The 20015-nt window shown below is 48.4% G+C and overlaps 1 protein-coding gene across 1 annotated transcript in view; it reads right to left on the bottom strand.

The window, feature by feature from the left end:
* Positions 1 to 20015, bottom strand: part of TARS1 (threonyl-tRNA synthetase 1) — a 35595-nt gene that overhangs the window by 4551 nt on the left and 11029 nt on the right. Inside the window, exons 9-14 of the mRNA XM_073543898.1 lie at positions 16892 to 17038; positions 14928 to 15026; positions 12270 to 12436; positions 7678 to 7840; positions 7102 to 7239; positions 2248 to 2325 (exon numbers count right to left, since the gene is read on the bottom strand). Coding sequence (XP_073399999.1) covers positions 2248 to 2325; positions 7102 to 7239; positions 7678 to 7840; positions 12270 to 12436; positions 14928 to 15026; positions 16892 to 17038 — 792 coding nt within the window. The remainder of the gene's footprint in view (positions 1 to 2247; positions 2326 to 7101; positions 7240 to 7677; positions 7841 to 12269; positions 12437 to 14927; positions 15027 to 16891; positions 17039 to 20015) is intronic.

Here is a 20015-nt window from a genome sequence, read left to right as displayed (position 1 = left end):
ATGTTCTAAAGGACAGAAATGTCCAAGATGAATGGAAGATTTTAAGATTTTACTAAATGAAATTCTCATTGCACAATCTGCAACAATCCCGAAAAGAATGAAGAATTGGAAGCATTTAAAGACACCAGGGTGGATGAGCACAGAACTTAATCACTTGTTAAAAAGCAAAACATAAATGTATATTAAGGGAAAGAGTGGAGCATATCTAAAGAGGAATATAATGCTGTCTGCAGGGAAAGCAGGGCAAGAGTTAGAAGAGCTAAAGCCAGTAATGAAGTGAGGCTTGCAAGGGAGACCAAAAGCAGTAAAAAAGGATTTCGGGGGTATGTCAAAGGAAAAATCCCGGCGAACAGGAAAAGTCCTGAAAGATTGGAGAAGGGTAAACGTCCCTATTTTCAAAAAAGGAAAGATGAAGCCAGGAAATTTCAGGCCTGTGAGCCTTACTTCTATACCAGGAAAGATATTTGAAGAAATTATTAAACTGCATGTATGTAAATACTTCAATAAGAATACAGTAATTAACCAGAGCCAGCATGGGTTTGTAGCAAACAAGTCAAGCTAGGCCAGACTAATCTAATCTTCTAGGATGGAATCAGTGACTGGGTGGATCATGGAAATGCGGTAGATATAGTATATCTCAACTTCATCAAAACAAATGATAAAGTATCACATACTATCCTTATTGACCAAATATAGGATTGACAAGGCTGCCGTTAGGAGGATTCATAACTGGCTCAGTGATCGTACTCAAAGAGTGGTAATAAATGGTTTCACATCCAATTGGAAGAGTGTTTCAAGTGGGGTACCACAAGGCTCTGTCCTGGCCCCAGTGTTGTTCAACATTTTTATAAATGATCTAGATAAGGGAACTGAAGGTAAACTAATCACATTTGCAGACAATGCAAAGCTAGGAGGGATAGCTAACACTAGAGAAGACAGAGAAAGGATTCAGAAGGATCTAGATTAGCTTGAACAATGGGCAGCGACTAAAAGAATGGTATTTAACAGGGACAAATGCAAGATTCTACATCTGGGTAAAAAAAATGGAAATTACATCAATATAATGGAAGGAAGAGAACTAAGCAACAGCATGTGTGAAAAAGACTTGAGTATACTAATAGATCACAGACTGCACATGAGTCAACAGTGTGAGGCAGCAGCAAAAAAGGCAAACAGTTTTGGGATGCATTAAGAGAAGCAAGAATCTAGATCACGTGAAATAATTCTCCTCTTCTACTCCTCCTTGGTCAGGCCTCATCTGCTATACTGTGTCCAGTTCTGGGCACCACATTTTAAAAGAGACATTGAAAAACAGGAGCAAGTTCAGAGAAGAGCGACCAGAATGGTGACCGATCTGCAAACCTTGTCCTATGGTTAAAGGATCTGGGAATCTTTAGCTTACAAAATAGAAGGAAAAGAGGAGACTTAATAGTTGTCTACAAATATCTGTAGGGCAGTCACAGTGTAGAGGAATCATAGTTATTCTCATTTCCACATGGAAACACGAGAATCAATGGATTGAAACTGAAAGGGAGGAGACACAGATTAGATGTTAGAAAAAACATTTTGTCAGGGAGGGTGATCAATGAGTGGAACAGGCTGCCAAGAGAGATAGTGAATTCTCCTTCAATGGAAGTCTTCAAATAGAGGCTGAACAGACATCTGTCTGAGTTGGTTTAGTGAATCCTGCATTGAGCAGGGGGTTGGACACGATGACCCTGGAGGTCCAACTCTAACATTCTAGGATTCTGAAAAAATCTGAACACGGCCCCCTGCCATCTCCGTGCAATAGACGGCGGTCACACTGGGATCTCTGCTCTCTGATCAGTGGGGTCTCAGCAGTCAGACCTGGAGCGATCCTAAATTTGTGATCTATTCTGTGGACAAGTGATACGTTCTGACTATGGGACATGTAGTTTGTGATAGTGAAAAAAAAGGTTCATAAAAAGTGATATGTGGAAGATAAGAAAACCAATCATTTCACTCTAATTCTAGGTCCAAAATCATTTCATGAGGGTTTCCGCTTTTTTTTTTCTTCTGGCAAGGAGCTGGAAATCCACTGCTTGCCCACAGTCCGTCTTCAGCCACCACTAGGGGGAGCTCAGAGGCTTCTTACAGCTTCTGTATAAAAAGATATCCCCCTAGTGGTCACAGAAGGAGGGTGCATTTCAGGTTTCCTCTGATATTTACTAAAAGAACCAAACTGTGACCCCTCATTTATCCACATTGTGATACAAATCCACCAACCTTCGGTCCATAGAAGGCGCCATCGCCCGGATTCAGCACCCACTTCTCTCCGAATTCATTTAGACTGTTTTCCAGTTGCTACAAAAAGTATTAAGCACAGAGTTGTCCACACTTACAAAAACATGGCCATTTTTTTTTTCATAACAGCGCGTCACGTATCCACCGGTTGTCTGTGGTATTGTAGCTCAGTCCCATTCACTTTAATAGAGCTGCAGAACCAGACACAACCTGAGGACCAGTGTGTCTTTGGAGGGAACCTGGAAACTGCACAGGATGCAACTAAATATATTGGGATATAACAATAAGCTAACAGAAGGCGCCAAAAATATGCAAACACTACATGAAGCCCGTCAGTCGCTGCCCCCACCCCCCAATCAGCCTACAAGGAGCCCCCGTCAGTCGCTGCCCCCCCCCCCCCCATCAGCCTACATGGAGCCCCCGTCAGTCGCTGCCCCCCCATCAGCCTACATGGAGCCCCCGTCAGTCGCTGCCCCCCCCCCCCCATCAGCCTACATGGAGCCCCCGTCAGTCGCTGCCCCCCCATCAGCCTACATGGAGCCCGTCAGTCGCTGCCCCCCCATCAGCCTACATGGAGCTCGTCAGTCACTGACCCCCATTAGCCTACACACAGAGCCAGCCAGTCACTGCCCCCCATCAACCTACACAGAGCCAGTCATTCACTGCACTCCCATCAGCCTACAGGGAGCCCGTCAGTCACTGGCCCCCATAAGCCTAAATGGAGCCAGCCAGTCGCTGCCCCCATCAGCCTACATGGAGCCCGTCAGTCGCTGCCCCCCTCATCAGCCTACATGGAACCAGTCAGTCGTTGCCCCCCCATCAGCCTACATGGAGCCTGTCAGTCGCTGCCCCCATCAGCCTACATGGAACCAGTCAGTCGCTGCCCCCCCATCAGCCTACATGGAGCCTGTCAGTCGCTGCCCCCATCAGCCTACATGGAACCAGTCAGTCGCTGCCCCCCCATCAGCCTACATGGAGCCCGTCAGTCGCTGCCTCCATCAGCCTACATGGAACCAGTCAGTCGCTGCCCCCCCCCCATCAGCCTATACCTATAAGGAGCCTGTCAGTCGCTGCCCCCCCCCCCCCCCATCAGCCTACATGGAGCTCGTCAGTCACTGACCCCCATTAACCTACACCCAGAGCCAGTCAGTCACTGCCCCCCATCAACCTACACGGAGCCAGTCATTCGCTGCACTCCCATCAGCCTACAGGGAGCCCGTCAGTCACTGACCCCATAAGCCTAAATGGAGCCGGCCAGTCGCTGCCCCCATCAGCCTACATGGAACCAGTCAGTCATTGCCCCCCCATCAGCCTACAGGGAGTCCGTCAGTCACTGACCCCCATAAGCCTAAATGGAGCCGGCCAGTCCCTGCCCCCATCAGCCTACAAGGAGCCCGTCAGTCGCTGCCCCCCTCATCAGCCTACATGGAACCAGTCAGTCGTTGCCCCCCCCATCAGCCTACATGGAACCAGTCAGTCATTGCCCCCCCATCAGCCTACATGGAGCCTGTCAGTCGCTACCCCCATCAGCCTACATGGAACCAGTCAGTCGCTGCCCCCCCATCAGCCTACATGGAGCCCGTCAGTCGCTGCCCCCATCAGCCTACATGGAACCAGTCAGTCGCTGCCCCCCCATCAGCCTATAAGGAGCCTGTCAGTCGCTGCCTCCATCAGCCTACATGGAGCCCATCAGTCGCTGCCCCCCATCAGCCTACATGGAACCAGTCAGTCGCTGCCCCCCCATCAGCCTATAAGGAGACTGTCAGTCGCTGCCCCCCCATCAGCCTACATGGAGCTTGTCAGTCACTGACCCCCATTAGCCTATACCCAGAGCTAGTCAGTCACTGCCCCCCATCAACCTACACGGAGCCAGTCATTCGCTGCACTCCCATCAGCCTACAGGGAGCCGTCAGTCACTGACCCCCATAAGCCTAAATGGAGCCAGCCAGTCGCTGCCCCCATCAGCCTACATGGAGCCCGTCAGTCGCTGCCCCCCTCATCAGCCTACATGGAACCAGTCAGTCGTTGCCCCCCCATCAGCCTACAGGGAGCCCGTCAGTCACTGACCCCCATAAGCCTAAATGGAGCCGGCCAGTCCCTGCCCCCATCAGCCTACATGGAGCCCGTCAGTCGCTGCCCCCCTCATCAGCCTACATGGAACCAGTCAGTCGTTTCCCCCCCCCCATCAGCCTACATGGAGCCTGTCAGTCGCTACCCCCATCAGCCTACATGGAACCAGTCAGTCGCTGCCCCCCCCCCCATCAGCCTACATGGAGCCCGTCAGTCGCTGCCCCCATCAGCCTACATGGAAGCAGTCAGTCGCTGCCCCCCCATCAGCCTATAAGGAGACTGTCAGTCGCTGCCCCCCCATCAGCCTACATGGAGCTTGTCAGTCACTGACCCCCATTAGCCTATACCCAGAGCTAGTCAGTCACTGCCCCCCATCAACCTACACGGAGCCAGTCATTCGCTGCACTCCCATCAGCCTACAGGGAGCCGTCAGTCACTGACCCCCATAAGCCTAAATGGAGCCAGCCAGTCGCTGCCCCAATCAGCCTACATGGAGCCCGTCAGTTGCTGCCCCCCTCATCAGCCTACATGGAACCAGTCAGTCGTTGCCCCCCCATCAGCCTACAGGGAGCCCGTCAGTCACTGACCCCCATAAGCCTAAATGGAGCCGGCCAGTCCCTGCCCCCATCAGCCTACATGGAGCCCGTCAGTCGCTGCCCCCCTCATCAGCCTACATGGAACCAGTCAGTCGTTTCCCCCCCCCCCCCCATCAGCCTACATGGAGCCTGTCAGTCGCTACCCCCATCAGCCTACATGGAACCAGTCAGTCGCTGCCCCCCCCCCATCAGCCTACATGGAGCCCGTCAGTCGCTGCCCCCCCCCCATCAGCCTACATGGAGCCCGTCAGTCGCTGCCCCCATCAGCCTACATGGAAGCAGTCAGTCGCTGCCCCCCCATCAGCCTATAAGGAGCCTGTCAGTCGCTGCCTCCATCAGCCTACATGGAGCCCGTCAGTCGCTGCCCCCCCATCAGCCTATAAGGAGCCCGTCAGTCGCTGCCCCCCCCATCAGCCTATAAGGAGCCTGTCAGTCACTGACCCCCATCAGCCTACACGGAGCCAGTCATTCGCTGCACTCCCATCAGCCTACAGGGAGCCCGTCAGTCACTGACCCCCATAAGCCTAAATGGAGCCGGCCAGTCGCTGCCCCCATCAGCCTACATGGAGCCCGTCAGTCGCTGCCCCCCTCATCAGCCTACATGGAGCCCGTCAGTCGCTGCCCCCTCATCAGCCTACATGGAACCAGTCAGTCGTTGCCCCCCCATCAGCCTACAGGGAGCCCGTCAGTCACTGACCCCCATAAGCCTAAATGGAGCCGGCCAGTACCTGCCCCCATCAGCCTACATGGAGCCCGTCAGTCGCTGACCCCCTCATCAGCCTACATGGAACCAGTCAGTCGTTGCCCCCCCATCCATCAGCCTACATGGAGCCTGTCAGTCGCTACCCCCATCAGCCTACATGGAACCAGTCAGTTGCTGCCCCCCCATCAGCCTAAATGGAGCCCGTCAGTCGCTGCCCCCATCAGCCTACATGGAGCCCGTCAGTCGCTGCCCCCCTCATCAGCCTACATGGAACCAGTCAGTCGTTGCCCCCCCATCAGCCTACAGGGAGCCAGTCAGTCACTGACCCCCATAAGCCTAAATGGAGCCGGCCAGTCCCTGCCCCCATCAGCCTACATGGAGCTCGTCAGTCGCTGCCCCCCTCATCAGCCTACATGGAACCAGTCAGTCGTTGCCCCCCCATCAGCCTACATGGAGCCTGTCAGTCGCTACCCCCATCAGCCTACATGGAACCAGTCAGTCGCTGCCCCCCCATCAGCCTAAATGGAGCCGGCCAGTCGCTGCCCCCATCAGCCTACATGGAGCCCGTCAGTCGCTGCCCCCCTCATCAGCCTACATGGAACCAGTCAGTCGTTGCCCCCCATCAGCCTACAGGGAGCCCGTCAGTCACTGACCCCCATAAGCCTAAATGGAGCCGGCCAGTCCCTGCCCCCATCAGCCTACATGGAGCTCGTCAGTCGCTGCCCCCCTCATCAGCCTACATGGAACCAGTCAGTCGTTGCCCCCCCATCAGCCTACATGGAGCCTGTCAGTCGCTACCCCCATCAGCCTACATGGAACCAGTCAGTCGCTGCCCCCCCATCAGCCTAAATGGAGCCGGCCAGTCGCTGCCCCCATCAGCCTACATGGAGCCCGTCAGTCGCTGCCCCCCTCATCAGCCTACATGGAACCAGTCAGTCGTTGCCCCCCATCAGCCTACAGGGAGCCCGTCAGTCACTGACCCCCATAAGCCTAAATGGAGCCGGCCAGTCCCTGCCCCCATCAGCCTACATGGAGCCCGTCAGTCGCTGCCCCCCTCATCAGCCTACATGGAACCAGTCAGTCGTTTCCCCCCCATCAGCCTACATGGAGCCTGTCAGTCGCTACCCCCATCAGCCTACATGGAACCAGTCAGTCGCTGCCCCCCCCATCAGCCTACATGGAGCCCGTCAGTCGCTGCCCCCATCAGCCTACATGGAAGCAGTCAGTCGCTGCCCCCCCATCAGCCTATAAGGAGCCTGTCAGTCGCTACCCCCATCAGCCTACATGGAACCAGTCAGTCGCTGCCCCCCCCATCAGCCTACATGGAAGCAGTCAGTCGCTGCCCCCCCATCAGCCTATAAGGAGCCTGTCAGTCGCTGCCTCCATCAGCCTACATGGAGCCCGTCAGTCGCTGCCCCCCCATCAGCCTATAAGGAGCCTGTCAGTCACTGACCCCCATTTCCTCACCTTCTCCGCCTGATTCCAGACTTCAATATCACCTAGAAACTTCTCGGGCCTCGTGGAAAGGTTCAGCTTGAAGGTGAAGCCAAAGACGTCGTAGACTGCGCGCAGGAAGTGCAGACAGCTCATGATCTCCTCCTCTATCTGTAATTATAAGGCGAGCAACAGGTTATTGTCTCCCGAGGTGGAAAATATCAGGATAAATCTGACCATCTTCTCTCATCACCGGGAACCTCCGGAGAAGCTGCACCGACATATCCCGACCAATGAAAGACACTACCAGGGAGTAACCCGAACTTCTGCACAGGAACGTATCATAAGGCGCATATTAATAACCCTATAGGAACCAAAATAAGCAAACAGACCCATATTGGGGGCACCACAGGCATCTCCGTGGCCATCACTGCTGCTGAGGTCACTTGCAGCTTTTACTTCCACATGAAGACAAGTGGGTCACACCGCCTTTTCAGCGATTATCGGTTATTGTGCAGCCCCCCCGAGGCCATTGGCACAAAATTCTGACCTCAGAGAACCCATTTGACCCAGGATTGGGGAAAACATATGAATAGTGAGTGCTTGTACCTGTTCCATGGCACAGAATATGTGGGCATCGTCCTGCTGGAAGCGCCGGACTCGGGTCAGTCCCGTGAGGGCACCGGATAGCTCGTTGCGGTGAAGAACTCCAAAGTCGGCCATCCTCAGGGGAAGCTCCCGCCAGGAACGCGGCCGGTGGTCAAACATCAAACTGCAACCGAAGATTTCCAGGAGGAACTTATGAGGTTACAGAACTCCAATTTCAGTCACAGTGTGAATACGTACAGTACATACTTATAGCAATCAGTAGGGCGCATCCGATCAATATGACATATTTCTAAAAAAGAATAGAAAAAAAAAACAAAAAACGGGGCACAACTGGCTTAGAGCAGTGATATCGGGCACCTATACAAGGTAAGTCAGACGTAGACAGCACACAGGCCACACAACAAATATTGCGGCCACGACACGAGCAATACAGAAAATACAACACTGATGGATTTATATTACATGACTGCGCTCCGATTGTCTTTATCCCAAGTTGTGTGTGACCGGTCTGCCATTCGGCTAAAATTGTCAGCTTTAAAATAGTCACTTGAAGTGCAAGACTAAGGGCGCGTTCAGACAGCTTTCAGTGACTCTGTCAGAGCTGACGTCTATTGACGTCTGGGTGTCAGCCTCCAATAGGTGTATATGCCCGAAAATGATGCGCAGCAGAGCACACGTTCGCTGTCGGCACCATCATAGTGTCAAGGGGTTACCGCAACAGAGAGGAGCCAGAAGACCGCAGCGACTGATTGCTCCTACTCCAGCGCTGAAAAGAAGCACTACACCTTTTTAAATGGTGTTTATTTCTTTTGGCAGAACAGGGGTTAATCGGCCATGTTGGGAGCTCTGGCAGTCTGAGCTCTCAGGTGAATTCGGTTAGCCATTCCTATCCCCTATATATAATCTGGGTCCTGAGTGAAACACATTGTCAGATCTAGTTAATGCTGCATGGCTTAGAGGAGAGGTGTGTTGGTGGTTATATGAGAAGGCGTTTTGGTGGAGTTATCTGTGACTGTTGCATGGGTTTAGAAGTGTGATAATTAGATTCTTTTGTATTGTGGAAAGGAAGAACAAAGACAAAAGAATAACTAATAAAAATATTGGAGAAAGAGAAACCAATCACAAACTAAAATGTTTCTATACTAATGCACAAAGCATGGGCAACAAACAAGGAGAATTGGAACTACTAACACAGGAAAAGAAATATGATGTCATTGGAATCACTGAAACTTGGTGGGACGATACACATGATTGGAATACAAGACTAGAAGGATACAACTTATTTGCAAGAAACAGACTTGATAAACGAGGAGGAGGTGTCGCATTGTATGTTAGAAACGCGTATATCTGCACAGAGATTGAAGCTTCAGAGACTGGGAGTTCTGTGGAAACTGTTTGGGTAAGAATACAAGGACAGAACAATGGAAAGGACACCATTGTAGGCATTTACTACAGGCTGCCTGTGCAAGCTGAAGATATGGATGAACTCTTTATGCTTCAAATGGCCAAGTTCTCCAAAAAATATGACATAGTTGTCAAGGGAGATTTCAACTATCCAGACATTTGTTGGGAATCTCTCTCAGGCAAAACTAACAGGTCAAGGAAATTCTTATCCTCTCTTGCTGACAACTTTATCTTCCAAAAGGTAGGGGAGAAAACAAGGGGAACTGCTACCTTGGATCTAATCCTTATAAACAGGGAGGAAATGGTTGAGGAGGTAAAAGTGGCTGGGACCCTAGGAGGTAGCGACCATGCTATTTTAGAATTTTGGATAACTAGAGGAGGAAGACCTGTGAAGACTCAGACGTCAAGGTTAGATTTCAGAAAGGCAGATTTTAAGGGATTCAGAAAGAGAATTGGAGGGATCGAATGGCTGGATATCCTTAAAGGCAAAAATGTCCAGGAAGGATGGGAAATCTTGAAAAATGAAATTCTCAAAGCACAATTGTTAACAATTCCGAAAAGAGGGAAGAATAGGAAGCCAGGATGGATGAACACAGAACTTAAGCACATGCTAAAAAGGAAGAAAAAAATGTTTATAAAATGGAAAGAGGGAGGCATATCTAAAGAAGAATATAATGCTGTCTGCAGAACCTGCAGGGCACAAATCAGATTATCTAAAGCTGACAATGAATTGAGGCTTGCAAGAGATGTCAAAAGCAATAATAAAGGATTTTGGGGATATGTCAAAAGTAAAAGAAAAGTCAAAGATGCTATAGGATTTTTACAGGATGAAAATGATGAAATGGTAAGACAGGATGTTTAGAAGGCCGAATTTTTAAATTCCTATTTTGCATCTGTTTTCTCACAGAAAGGAAATGTAACATCAACTGTTCTTCACTGTCCTATTAAGGGAATAGAAGAATCCAGGATATCTATAAACAGAAAGATAGTGAGGAAACACTTAGCTAACCTAAATGAATTCAAGTCTCCAGGTCCAGATGAATTAAACCCCAGAGTACTGAAGGAGATAGCAGAAGACATTTTTGAACCCCTCTCCATAATCTTTGAAAATTCTTGGAGAACAGGAGAAGTCCCAGAAGACTGGAGAAGAGCAAATGTTGTTCCTATCTTCAAAAAGGGGAAGAAGGTGGACCCAGGCAACTATAGGCCGGTGAGTCTGACTTCTATACCAGGAAAGATCTTTGAACAAATTATTAAACAACATGTATGTCAGTACCTGGATAAGAATGAAGTGATTAAACAGTCAGCATGGGTTTGTAACTAATAAGTCATGTCAGACTAACTTAATTTCCTTCTATGACAGAATCACTGATTGGGTGGATCAAGGAAATGCTGTAGATATAGCATATCTTGACTTCAGCAAAGCATTTGACAAAGTATCTCATACAATCCTTATTGAAAAAATGACTAAGTATGGAATGGACAAGGCAACTGTTAAGTGGATTCATAACTGGCTTGGTGATCGGACCCAAAGAGTGGTCGTAAATGGCTGCACATCCAGTTGGAAGAATGTCTCAAGTGGGGTACCACAGGGCTCTGTCCTGGGCCCTGTATTGTTCAACATCTTAATCAACGATTTAGATGAAGGAATTGAGGGTAAACTGATTAAATTTGCTGATGACACAAAGCTAGGAGGGATAGCTAATACTAGAGAAGAGAGAGAGAGGATTCAAAAAGATAAAAATAAACTGGAGAAGTGGGCAGCAACTAACAGAATGGTTTTTAACAGGGAAAAATGCAAAGTACTACATCTGGGCAATAAAAACGAAAAAAGCATATACATAATGGGAGGAATAGGGCTAAGCAACAGCACATGTGAAAAAGACTTGGGTATACTAATAGATCACAGACTGAATATGAGTCAACAGTGTGATGCAGCAGCAAAAAAGGCAAATGCAATTCTAGGATGTATTAACAGAAGCATACAGTCTAGATCACGTGAAGTCATTATTTCCCTCTACTCCTCTTTGGTCAGACCTCATCTGGAATATTGTGTCCAGTTTTGGGCACCACATTTTAAAAAAGACATCAACAAACTGGAGCAAGTTCAGAAAAGAGCGACCAGAATGGTGACCGGTCTGCAAACCCTGTCTTATGAGGAAAGGTTGCAGGATTTGGGATTGTTTAGTTTGCAAAAGAGAAGATTGAGAGGGGACTTAATAGCTGTCTACAAATATCTAAAGGGCTGTCACATTGTAGAAGGATCAACTTTATTCTCATTTGCACAAGGAAAGACTAGAAGCAATGGGATGAAACTGAATGGGAGGAGACACAGATTAGATATTAGAAAAAACTTTTTGACAGTTAGAGTGATCAATGAGTGGAACAAGCTGCCACGAGAAGTGGTGAGTTCTCCTTCAATGGAAGTCTTCAAACAGAGGCTGGACAGACATCTGACTGGGATGATTTAGCGAATCCTGCTTTGAGCAGGGGGTTGGACCAGATAGCCCAGGAGGTCCCTTCCAACTCTACCATTCTATAATTCCCTTCCCTCCTGTCATTTTGTTTTTTCCCCATCCTCCACTCCCCAGTGCATTCCTCTGTTATATGTGAGTGATTATTTGTATGCCTGGTATTTTCAGTTACCCTTGTTCGTGTTGCCTTGTTCGTCGGGTTGTGTACTGCGGTGCATGGCAGCTCCCCTGTTCCCTGGGTGGGGGAAGAGAACAGACAGAGGGCTAATTCATGGGATAAGGCAAGAATGGCGGCCCCGGCATATTCACCTTCAGAAGTATCCTGGGGAATAGGGCGAGCTAGGGCACCCCCTAGTGTTAGGGACAGGGAACAAGCCCCTAGTCCCAGGTTACCTGACAGCTGAGTCGTGACACAGTCTATCACCCCGTAGGCACATACACCAAAATCCCAATTTTCGAGATGTTTGGGACATTAACTCCCCCTAACTTAGCCACTGAACGGGTGCTAAACGAAATGAAAGCACCCTTACTTTTGTGGTCCTGTCCTGCCTTCCTGACTGCGGTTGTGCCTAAAAAAGATGAGCGCACACCAGATAACAGATCCCACCCATGGTGCCAACATCCTGTCACCCTCACAAGCCCTTTGCGGGCACAAACATAAGTAGTAAGCCCTTAATATTTCCGATCTTCGGATCTGGATGTTGCGTCTCCTACCAGTGCCCGGGGCAGTTCATCGGCTTCAGAGCAAAAATCTCCTTCTCCACTTCAAAAGAAAACATGTTCTCGCTGTAGTGCTGCCAGTGCCCGGACGTCTGCCACAGTTTGCTGTTGTATACGTTAGGGGTGACCACCTCCTGGAAGCCACGCTTCCTGTACTCTTGCTACAAGTGGAATCAAAAACAGATAAAACACAAGACAAGGATCAAATTAGAGATAAAGTGAGTAACTTCACCACATGTGCATACAACCTGCACCCCCCAACTCCACCATGACTACCTATCACTACACACAACACAGGGATTAATCTTCTGCTGATCGGTCTCATTTTAGGCTGAGGAGTCAAGACTTAAAGAAAAGGGACGGGAGTTTAATTATATTTGAACAACAGGCAAGGAAATGGGGGGAGGCTCCTGCTGCAGCCAGACATCGTACAGGTCAGGAATGAGGAAGAGGAGGGGGGACGTGATGAGCTCCTATAATACTGGCTCAAACAGGCTGAATGCCGAGATCTCCATCTGCGCATGCGCCGCCCCCGGTGGCAATTTTCCTGGAGTCCACCGGGCACAGGAACCAAGGAAGTGCGGGTGCTCTAGCCTTACAAAATGTCAGCAGAGCCCCTGCACCGGCACCAGAGACCCCCCCGCAGGGGCACCGCCGGACACCCCTTCATCCCAGACTGTGGCCTGCAGCAACGGTACCAGTAAGGTACGGTATATACACATTATAAGACGCACCTCCATTTTCCCCAAAAATTTTGGGGAAAAAAGTACGTCTTATAATCTGAAAAATACGGTACTTAACTTTATTAACTTAACAGGGTTAAATGCAGGAAAGATTATCATAGATAAATCACACAAGAACAATATACACAGTACAGTTTACAGCCAACAGGCAATTATATGCATAGAGATATATTGGTTAGTACATTACAAGAGATATGTCCTCAAGATCAGCTCGGGGTCTACAGTCCAACCAGGAAGGAGGGAAACGCTGTATTTGGTGTAAACAGTCTCTAGGGCACCCTTGCGGCTTTCTGGGCCCTGGGAAAGTCTAATAACACTTTCTGGGCCACCTTAGCGTCAGCCGGACCCTGTCTCATCTGCAGCCTCCCCCTCTGCCCACACCCGGTACAGTGAGTCTGTGGTGGAAGTAACGACCTGGCTCACTCGAGTCCCCCTATCACCAGCTGAGGTCAGAGTCTCTGGTCAGATATTCTCCGAGTATCTTCGGAGCTTGACAGCCGACAGGCATCTCTTAGATCTGATAAAGTGGGAGGAGCTAGTCCGTGACCCTTGACTGGCGTCGTCTGGGTCTTGACCAGCGTTGCTCTGGTCTTCAGTACTTGACCTGTGTGTGTTGACTATCTTGCTGGGACGGATAATGACTGGGACTTGACCGAGCAGGGCACGGATTTTCCTCACAACTCAAGCCTTCTCCAGCATCTGACCGCTCTTGGACACTTCTACAATAATGGTGGCTCTACAATAATGGTGGCTGTAAACCCACCTCGCAGCCACACGACCTGCCCTGGTGCCAACTCCCTCTTCTCGGACTTGCCAAGCCTTTTATAATGAGTACCTGCGACAGGTGTCACCTTACCTGGTGTCATCTTTAAAACTCTACCCCAGGGGAACATGTACTTCCTTCTTGGTTCCTACTAATACAATTCTTTTTACTTTCACTATCAGTTTTGTCCAGGAGATGGCGGGGTTCACTTACAGATCCTCAGTCTCTCACATACATCTCTCTACACGACTACTGTACTGCTGATGTGTCACTGTGATTAATGGGGTCACGAAATCTAAAGGTGCCCATATCCCCTCCATGTCTGTGATAGGACTGCTCCTAATCTAATACACCTGCTCAGCTGTGTCCAGTGGGGAGAGAAAAGTACAGAGGAGGTTTATTACCTCTGCAGACTTTCAAAATTAAATATGCCTAATCCATCTCCATCCCTTTGACATCGTCCACTGGAGGCGGGTTAGGAGGACACCCATAAACATATGATAGTAGGCAGGGTGGTATTCTGTCTGCTATCAGCTCAGGAAGGGCTGACTGTAATCTTATGAATGGATGAGAGTCTGGATGTCCAGAAAACTGCTCCCCATCATTAAACTGAGATAGAGGAAGAAAGCAGTGACAAAACATTCTCCCTGGCGTGCGATGCTGCACATTTCTGAATTAAAGGGCTTATCTGGGACTTATTTTTTTTGCACAGGATAAGAACGTACCGGCAGGAAGTTGCTAATAACCTGTTTTAAAAATACAACTTTTGACACCAGTTATGTAATGAGTAAATTCAGGGTTTCCAAGTCATTGTGCTTTTCATCTAAAATGCTGAGAAGCAGGAGGGAAGCCGTCTGTCAATCATGACGTCGGCAGTGACGCTGCGTCGTCGACAGAACGTAAAGAGATAAAACTGCTCTGTCAACGTGACGTCAAAGGAAGCCGGAGAGCTGCCGCGATGGCCGAGAGATGTGTCATGGGGCAGAACAGGAAAGTAGTAAGCAGCTGGTAAGTTCTTAGCCCCATGTCCCATGCAAAAAATAAGCAAAGTCCCGGGTCACCCCTTTAACAGTACATGTGGGACTAATCAGGCGGCGCAGCGTGTGACCCAAGACATTACACCTACGCGCATCTCCTGCTTCTTACCCGGATGAAGCCGATCAGCTGGTTATAGATGAAGGATCCCTTGGGCAGAAAGAAGCAGCTTCCGGGGCTCAGCTCATGGAAGAAGAACAGCTCCTGATCCTAGATTGGAGCAGATACACAATAGTCATTGTACTTTGTGGCTGACATTACAATCGCTACATCCTGTCGTTATTTTACATCTTGACCAACATGTTTGCGTCAATTTACCACTTCACGATCAATAATGTATATTCACGTCATCGGCGGGTGTCCCTGCCTTTGGATGCGGGCTCCACTGCTGAGTCTCCATCTTTCCCTGTACTTGGTGGCTGATTTAATCAGACATCACGTGCCTCCAACAGCCGTGGGTGGATCTGAGATCCAGCACTGGCTGTTAACTAATTAAATCCCACTGTCAAATCACTGACAACAGCATTGAATGGTCACCGGCGGGCTGGTAGCACATCATACATGCCGCCCATCGGCGCCACTCACGCGATTGTGGCGCTGATGGGTTGTCATGAGAGCCGGGGGTCTACTGAAAATCCCCATGCCCGTCATCATGACCCTACTGTGAACTGCAGCCCGTGGCTTCAACACAGCGCAGAGGATTGGAAGATTTTTAGGGGACTATTAAATACAGTATAAAGTGAAAAAAGAGAAACATTCTAAATCACTCCACTTTTGCCCCATTAAAAAAAACCCAAAAAACCCACACATTTGGTATAGCCGAGTTCAGAAATCAAAATATAAAATAAATTAACCTGATTGGTAAACGGCATAACAAAAAAAAAAAAATCAAAACGCCAGAATTCCGTTTTTTGGTCGCTGCAACATTACAATAAAATACAATAAGAGGCGATCAAAACATCGCATCTATCCCAAAATGGTATCAATAAAAACGTCAGATCAGGGCGCAGAAGATAAGCCCTTACCCAGCCCCAGGTCTTGAAACACTTTATCTCATACAACTTTCAGATTTTTTTTACTCACCACTTAAATAAAAAAATAAACTAGACATGTTTAGTATCTGCGCACTTGTACAGACCTGGAGCATCATCATGGCAGGTCAGTCTTACCATACACGGTAATAAACATGGTAGAAAAAAAAAATTATTAAATTGCACTTTTTTGCAATTTCACCACACTATGGTAAAATTAAGGGTGTCATTCACAAGTATGACTCGACCCACAAAAAACAAGCCCTCATAAGGCCATATTGAAGGAAAAATTAAAAAGTTATGGCTCTTAGAAGGGGAGGGGGAAAAAAAAAATACAAAAAATGGAAAAAAAATTGCCTGAGGTAGATACAAGCCCATCTCCAGAGGAGGCAGAGAAGTTCAGTGAAAGTGACAGAAGCCGTGGACGTTGCATCATCCATCATTCATGAGCTACAACTACAGACATCCTGCAGAGATCACACCCATCATCCTGGCTGTTAATTCCCTGAACATTTTCATGATTGGACAAGTTTTCTTTTCTTTCTTCCCTTTTTTCCAAGAGATCTCACCAAAAGGTATGATATACAGCAGAGCCATCATTTTTCCAAGAGCCATCACTTATTTTTCCTCAGACATGGCCACATCAGGGTTCTTTTTCTTGTGGGACAATTTGTAATTTTCAAGGACAGCATTCATTTTGCTATATAATTTAATGGTACAAAAATTCCAAGTTTGGTAAAACATTGAATATATTGCAATACTATCATCGTTTTTTGTTTTAGTACAATTACGTTAATACCAAAACTTACACTTTTTACTTATTTTTAAGTTTTAAAATTCTGAACTTTGCTAAAAAAAAAAAAAAAAAGTTTGGTTTGTGTCACCACTTTCTCAAAGTCTTATACGAAGTCGATCTGTCCTCTTGCAGTCACGGCATATAGAATAGTGTTAGTTATTGCAAACCTACAAATGTATAAGCAATCCCACCAGATAATACATTATACTAAGATGCCGGATCACCACATCCTAATTATCAGCGCTCACCCGCCCAATCTTCCTGTGATCTCGATTCTTTGCTTCCTCTTGAAATTTTTCCCATTCTTTCAGCATTTTTGGATCAGGAAAAGAAATTCCATATATTCTTTGCAAGGTTTCCATATCAGCTTTCCCTTCCCAGTAAGTGGAGGAATTCTGCAAATTAATCAGCAGCAAATCAGCAGAAGTCTAATATCAGCCGTGAACCCAGAGCAGAAATCACCAACAATAAAGACAATAGAGCAGTAAGGTCATCTTATAATACATGAATATGTCACATCATGTCATAGAGCTACAGTATATAGGAAGTGATATTTATATAACGATATGGAAAACAAGCCAGAAATGTGATATAGAGGGTGTGTCCCGTGTGGTGTAGTATATAGAGGATGTCCCGTGTGGAGCAGTATATAGAGGATGTGTCCCGTGTGGTGTAGTATATAGAGGATGTGTCCCGTGCGGTGTAGTATATAGAGGATGTGTCCCGTGCGGAGCAGTATAGAGGGTGTGTCCCGTGTGGAGCAGTATATAGAGGATGTGTCCCGTGTGGTGTAGTATATAGAGGATGTGTCCCGTGTGGTGTAGTATATAGAGGATGTGTCCCGTGCGGTGTAGTATATAGAGGATGTGTCCCGTGCGGTGTAGTATATAGAGGGTGTGTCCCGTGCGGTGCAGTATATAGAGGATGTGTCCCGTGTGGTGCAGTATATAGAGGGTGTGTCCCGTGTGGTGCAGTATATAGAGGGTGTGTCCCGTGTGGTGCAGTATATAGAGGGTGTGTCCTGTGTGGTGCAGTATATAGAGGATGTGTCCCGTGTGGTGCAGTATATAGAGGATGTGTCCCGTGTGGTGCAGTATATAGAGGATGTGTCCCGTGTGGTGTAGTATATAGAGTGTGTCTCCCGTGTGGTGCAGTATATAGAGGATGTGTCCCGTGTGGTGCAGTATATACAGGATGTCCCGTGCGGTGCAGTCTATAGAGGATGTGTCCCGTGTGGTGCGGTGCAGTATATAGAAGATGTATCCCGTGCGGTGTAGTATATAGAGGGTGTGTCCCGTACAGTATATAGAGGATGTGTCCCGTGCGGTGCAGTATATAGAGGATGTGTCCCGTGCGGTGTAGTATATAGAGGGTGTGTCCCGTGTGGTGCAGTATATAGAGGGTGTGTCCCGTGTGGTGCAGTATATAGAGGATGTGTCCCGTGTGGTGTAGTATATAGAGGATGTGTCCCGTGTGGTGTAGTATATAGAGGATGTGTCCCGTGTGGTGCAGTATATAGAGGATGTGTCCCGTGTGGTGTAGTATATAGAGGGTGTGTCCCGTGTGGTGTAGTATATAGAGGGTGTGTCCCGTGTGGTGTAGTATATAGAGGGTGTGTCCCGTGTGGTGTAGTATATAGAGGGTGTGTCCCGTGTGGTGTAGTATATAGAGGGTGTGTCCCGTGTGGTGTAGTATATAGAGGGTGTGTCCCGTGTGGTGTAGTATATAGAGGGTGTGTCCCGTGTGGTGTAGTATATAGAGGGTGTGTCCCGTGTGGTGTAGTATATAGAGGGTGTGTCCCGTGTGGTGTAGTATATAGAGGGTGTGTCCCGTGTGGTGTAGTATATAGAGGATGTGTCCCGTGCGGTGCAGTATATAGAGGATGTGTCCCGTGTGGTGTAGTATATAGAGGATGTGTCCCGTGTGGTGTAGTATATAGAGGATGTGTCCCGTGTGGTGCAGTATATAGAGGCTGTGTCCTGCGTGGTGTAGTATATAGAGGCTGTGTCCCATGTGGTGCAGTATACAGAGGATGTGTTCCATGTGGTGTATTATATAGAGGCTGTGTCCCGTGTGGTGCAGTATATAGAGGATGTATCCCGTGCGGTGCAGTATATAGAGGATGTGTCCCGTGTGTAGTATACAGAGGATGTGTCCCGTGTGGTGCAGTATATAGAGGATGTGTCCCGTGCGGTGCAGTATATAGAGGATGTGTCCCGTGTGGTGTAGTATATAGAGGATGTGTCCCGTGTGGTGTAGTATATAGAGGATATGTCCCGTGTGGTGTAGTATATAGAGGATGTATCCCGTGCGGTGCAGTATATAGAGGATGTGTCCCGTGTGTAGTATACAGAGGATGCGTCCGGTGCAGTATATAGAGGGTGTGTCCCGTGCAGTGCAGTATATAGAGGATGTGTCCCGTGTGGTGTAGTATATAAAGGATGTGTCCCGTGTGGTGTAGTATATGTGGTGCGGTGTAGTATATAGAGGATGTGTCCTGTGTGGTGTAGTATATAGAGGGTGTGTCCCGTACAGTATATAGAGGATGTGTCCCGTGTGGTGTAGTATATAGAGGATGTGTCCCGTGTGGTGTAGTATATAGAGGATGTGTCCCGTGCGGTGCAGTATATAGAGGATGTGTCCCGTGCGGTGCAGTATATAGAGGATGTGTCCCGTGCGGTGCAGTATATAGAGGATGTGTCCCGTGCGGTGCAGTATATAGAGGATGTGTCCCGTGCGGTGCAGTATATAGAGGATGTGTCCCGTGTGGTGTAGTATATAGAGGATGTGTCCCGTGTGGTGTAGTATATAGAGGATGTGTCCCGTGTGGTGTAGTATATAGAGGATGTGTCCCGTGTGGTGTATTATATAGAGGATGTGTCCCGTGTGGTGTAGTATATAGAGAATGTGTCCCGTGTGGTGTAGTATATAAAGGATGTGTCCCGTGTGGTGCAGTATACAGAGGATGTGTCCCGTGTGGGGCAGTATATAGAGGATGTGTCCCGTGTGGTGCAGTACATAGAGGATGTGTCCCGTGTGGTGCAGTACATAGAGGGTGTGTCCCGTACAGTATATAGAGGATGTGTCCCGTGTGGTGCGGTGCAGTATACAGAGGATGTGTCCCGTGTGGTGCAGTATATAGAGGATGTGTCCCGTGTGGTGTAGTATATAGAGGATGTGTCCCGTACAGTATATAGAGGATGTGTCCCGTGTGGTGCAGTATACAGAGTATGTGTCCCGTGTGGTGCAGTATACAGAGGATGTGTCCCGTGCGGTGCAGTATATAGAGGATGTGTCCCGTGTGGTGCAGTATATAGAGGCTGTGTCCTGCGTGGTGTAGTATATAGAGGCTGTGTCCCATGTGGTGCAGTA

The sequence above is a fragment of the Dendrobates tinctorius genome, unplaced genomic scaffold (genome assembly GCF_039654945.1).
Source record: "Dendrobates tinctorius isolate UK_male_01 unplaced genomic scaffold, ASM3965494v1 ptg000135l, whole genome shotgun sequence".
Classification (NCBI taxonomy): domain Eukaryota; kingdom Metazoa; phylum Chordata; class Amphibia; order Anura; family Dendrobatidae; genus Dendrobates; species Dendrobates tinctorius.
The sequence above is the reverse complement of the archived record's forward strand: the minus strand, read 5'-3'. Positions and strand labels throughout refer to the sequence as shown.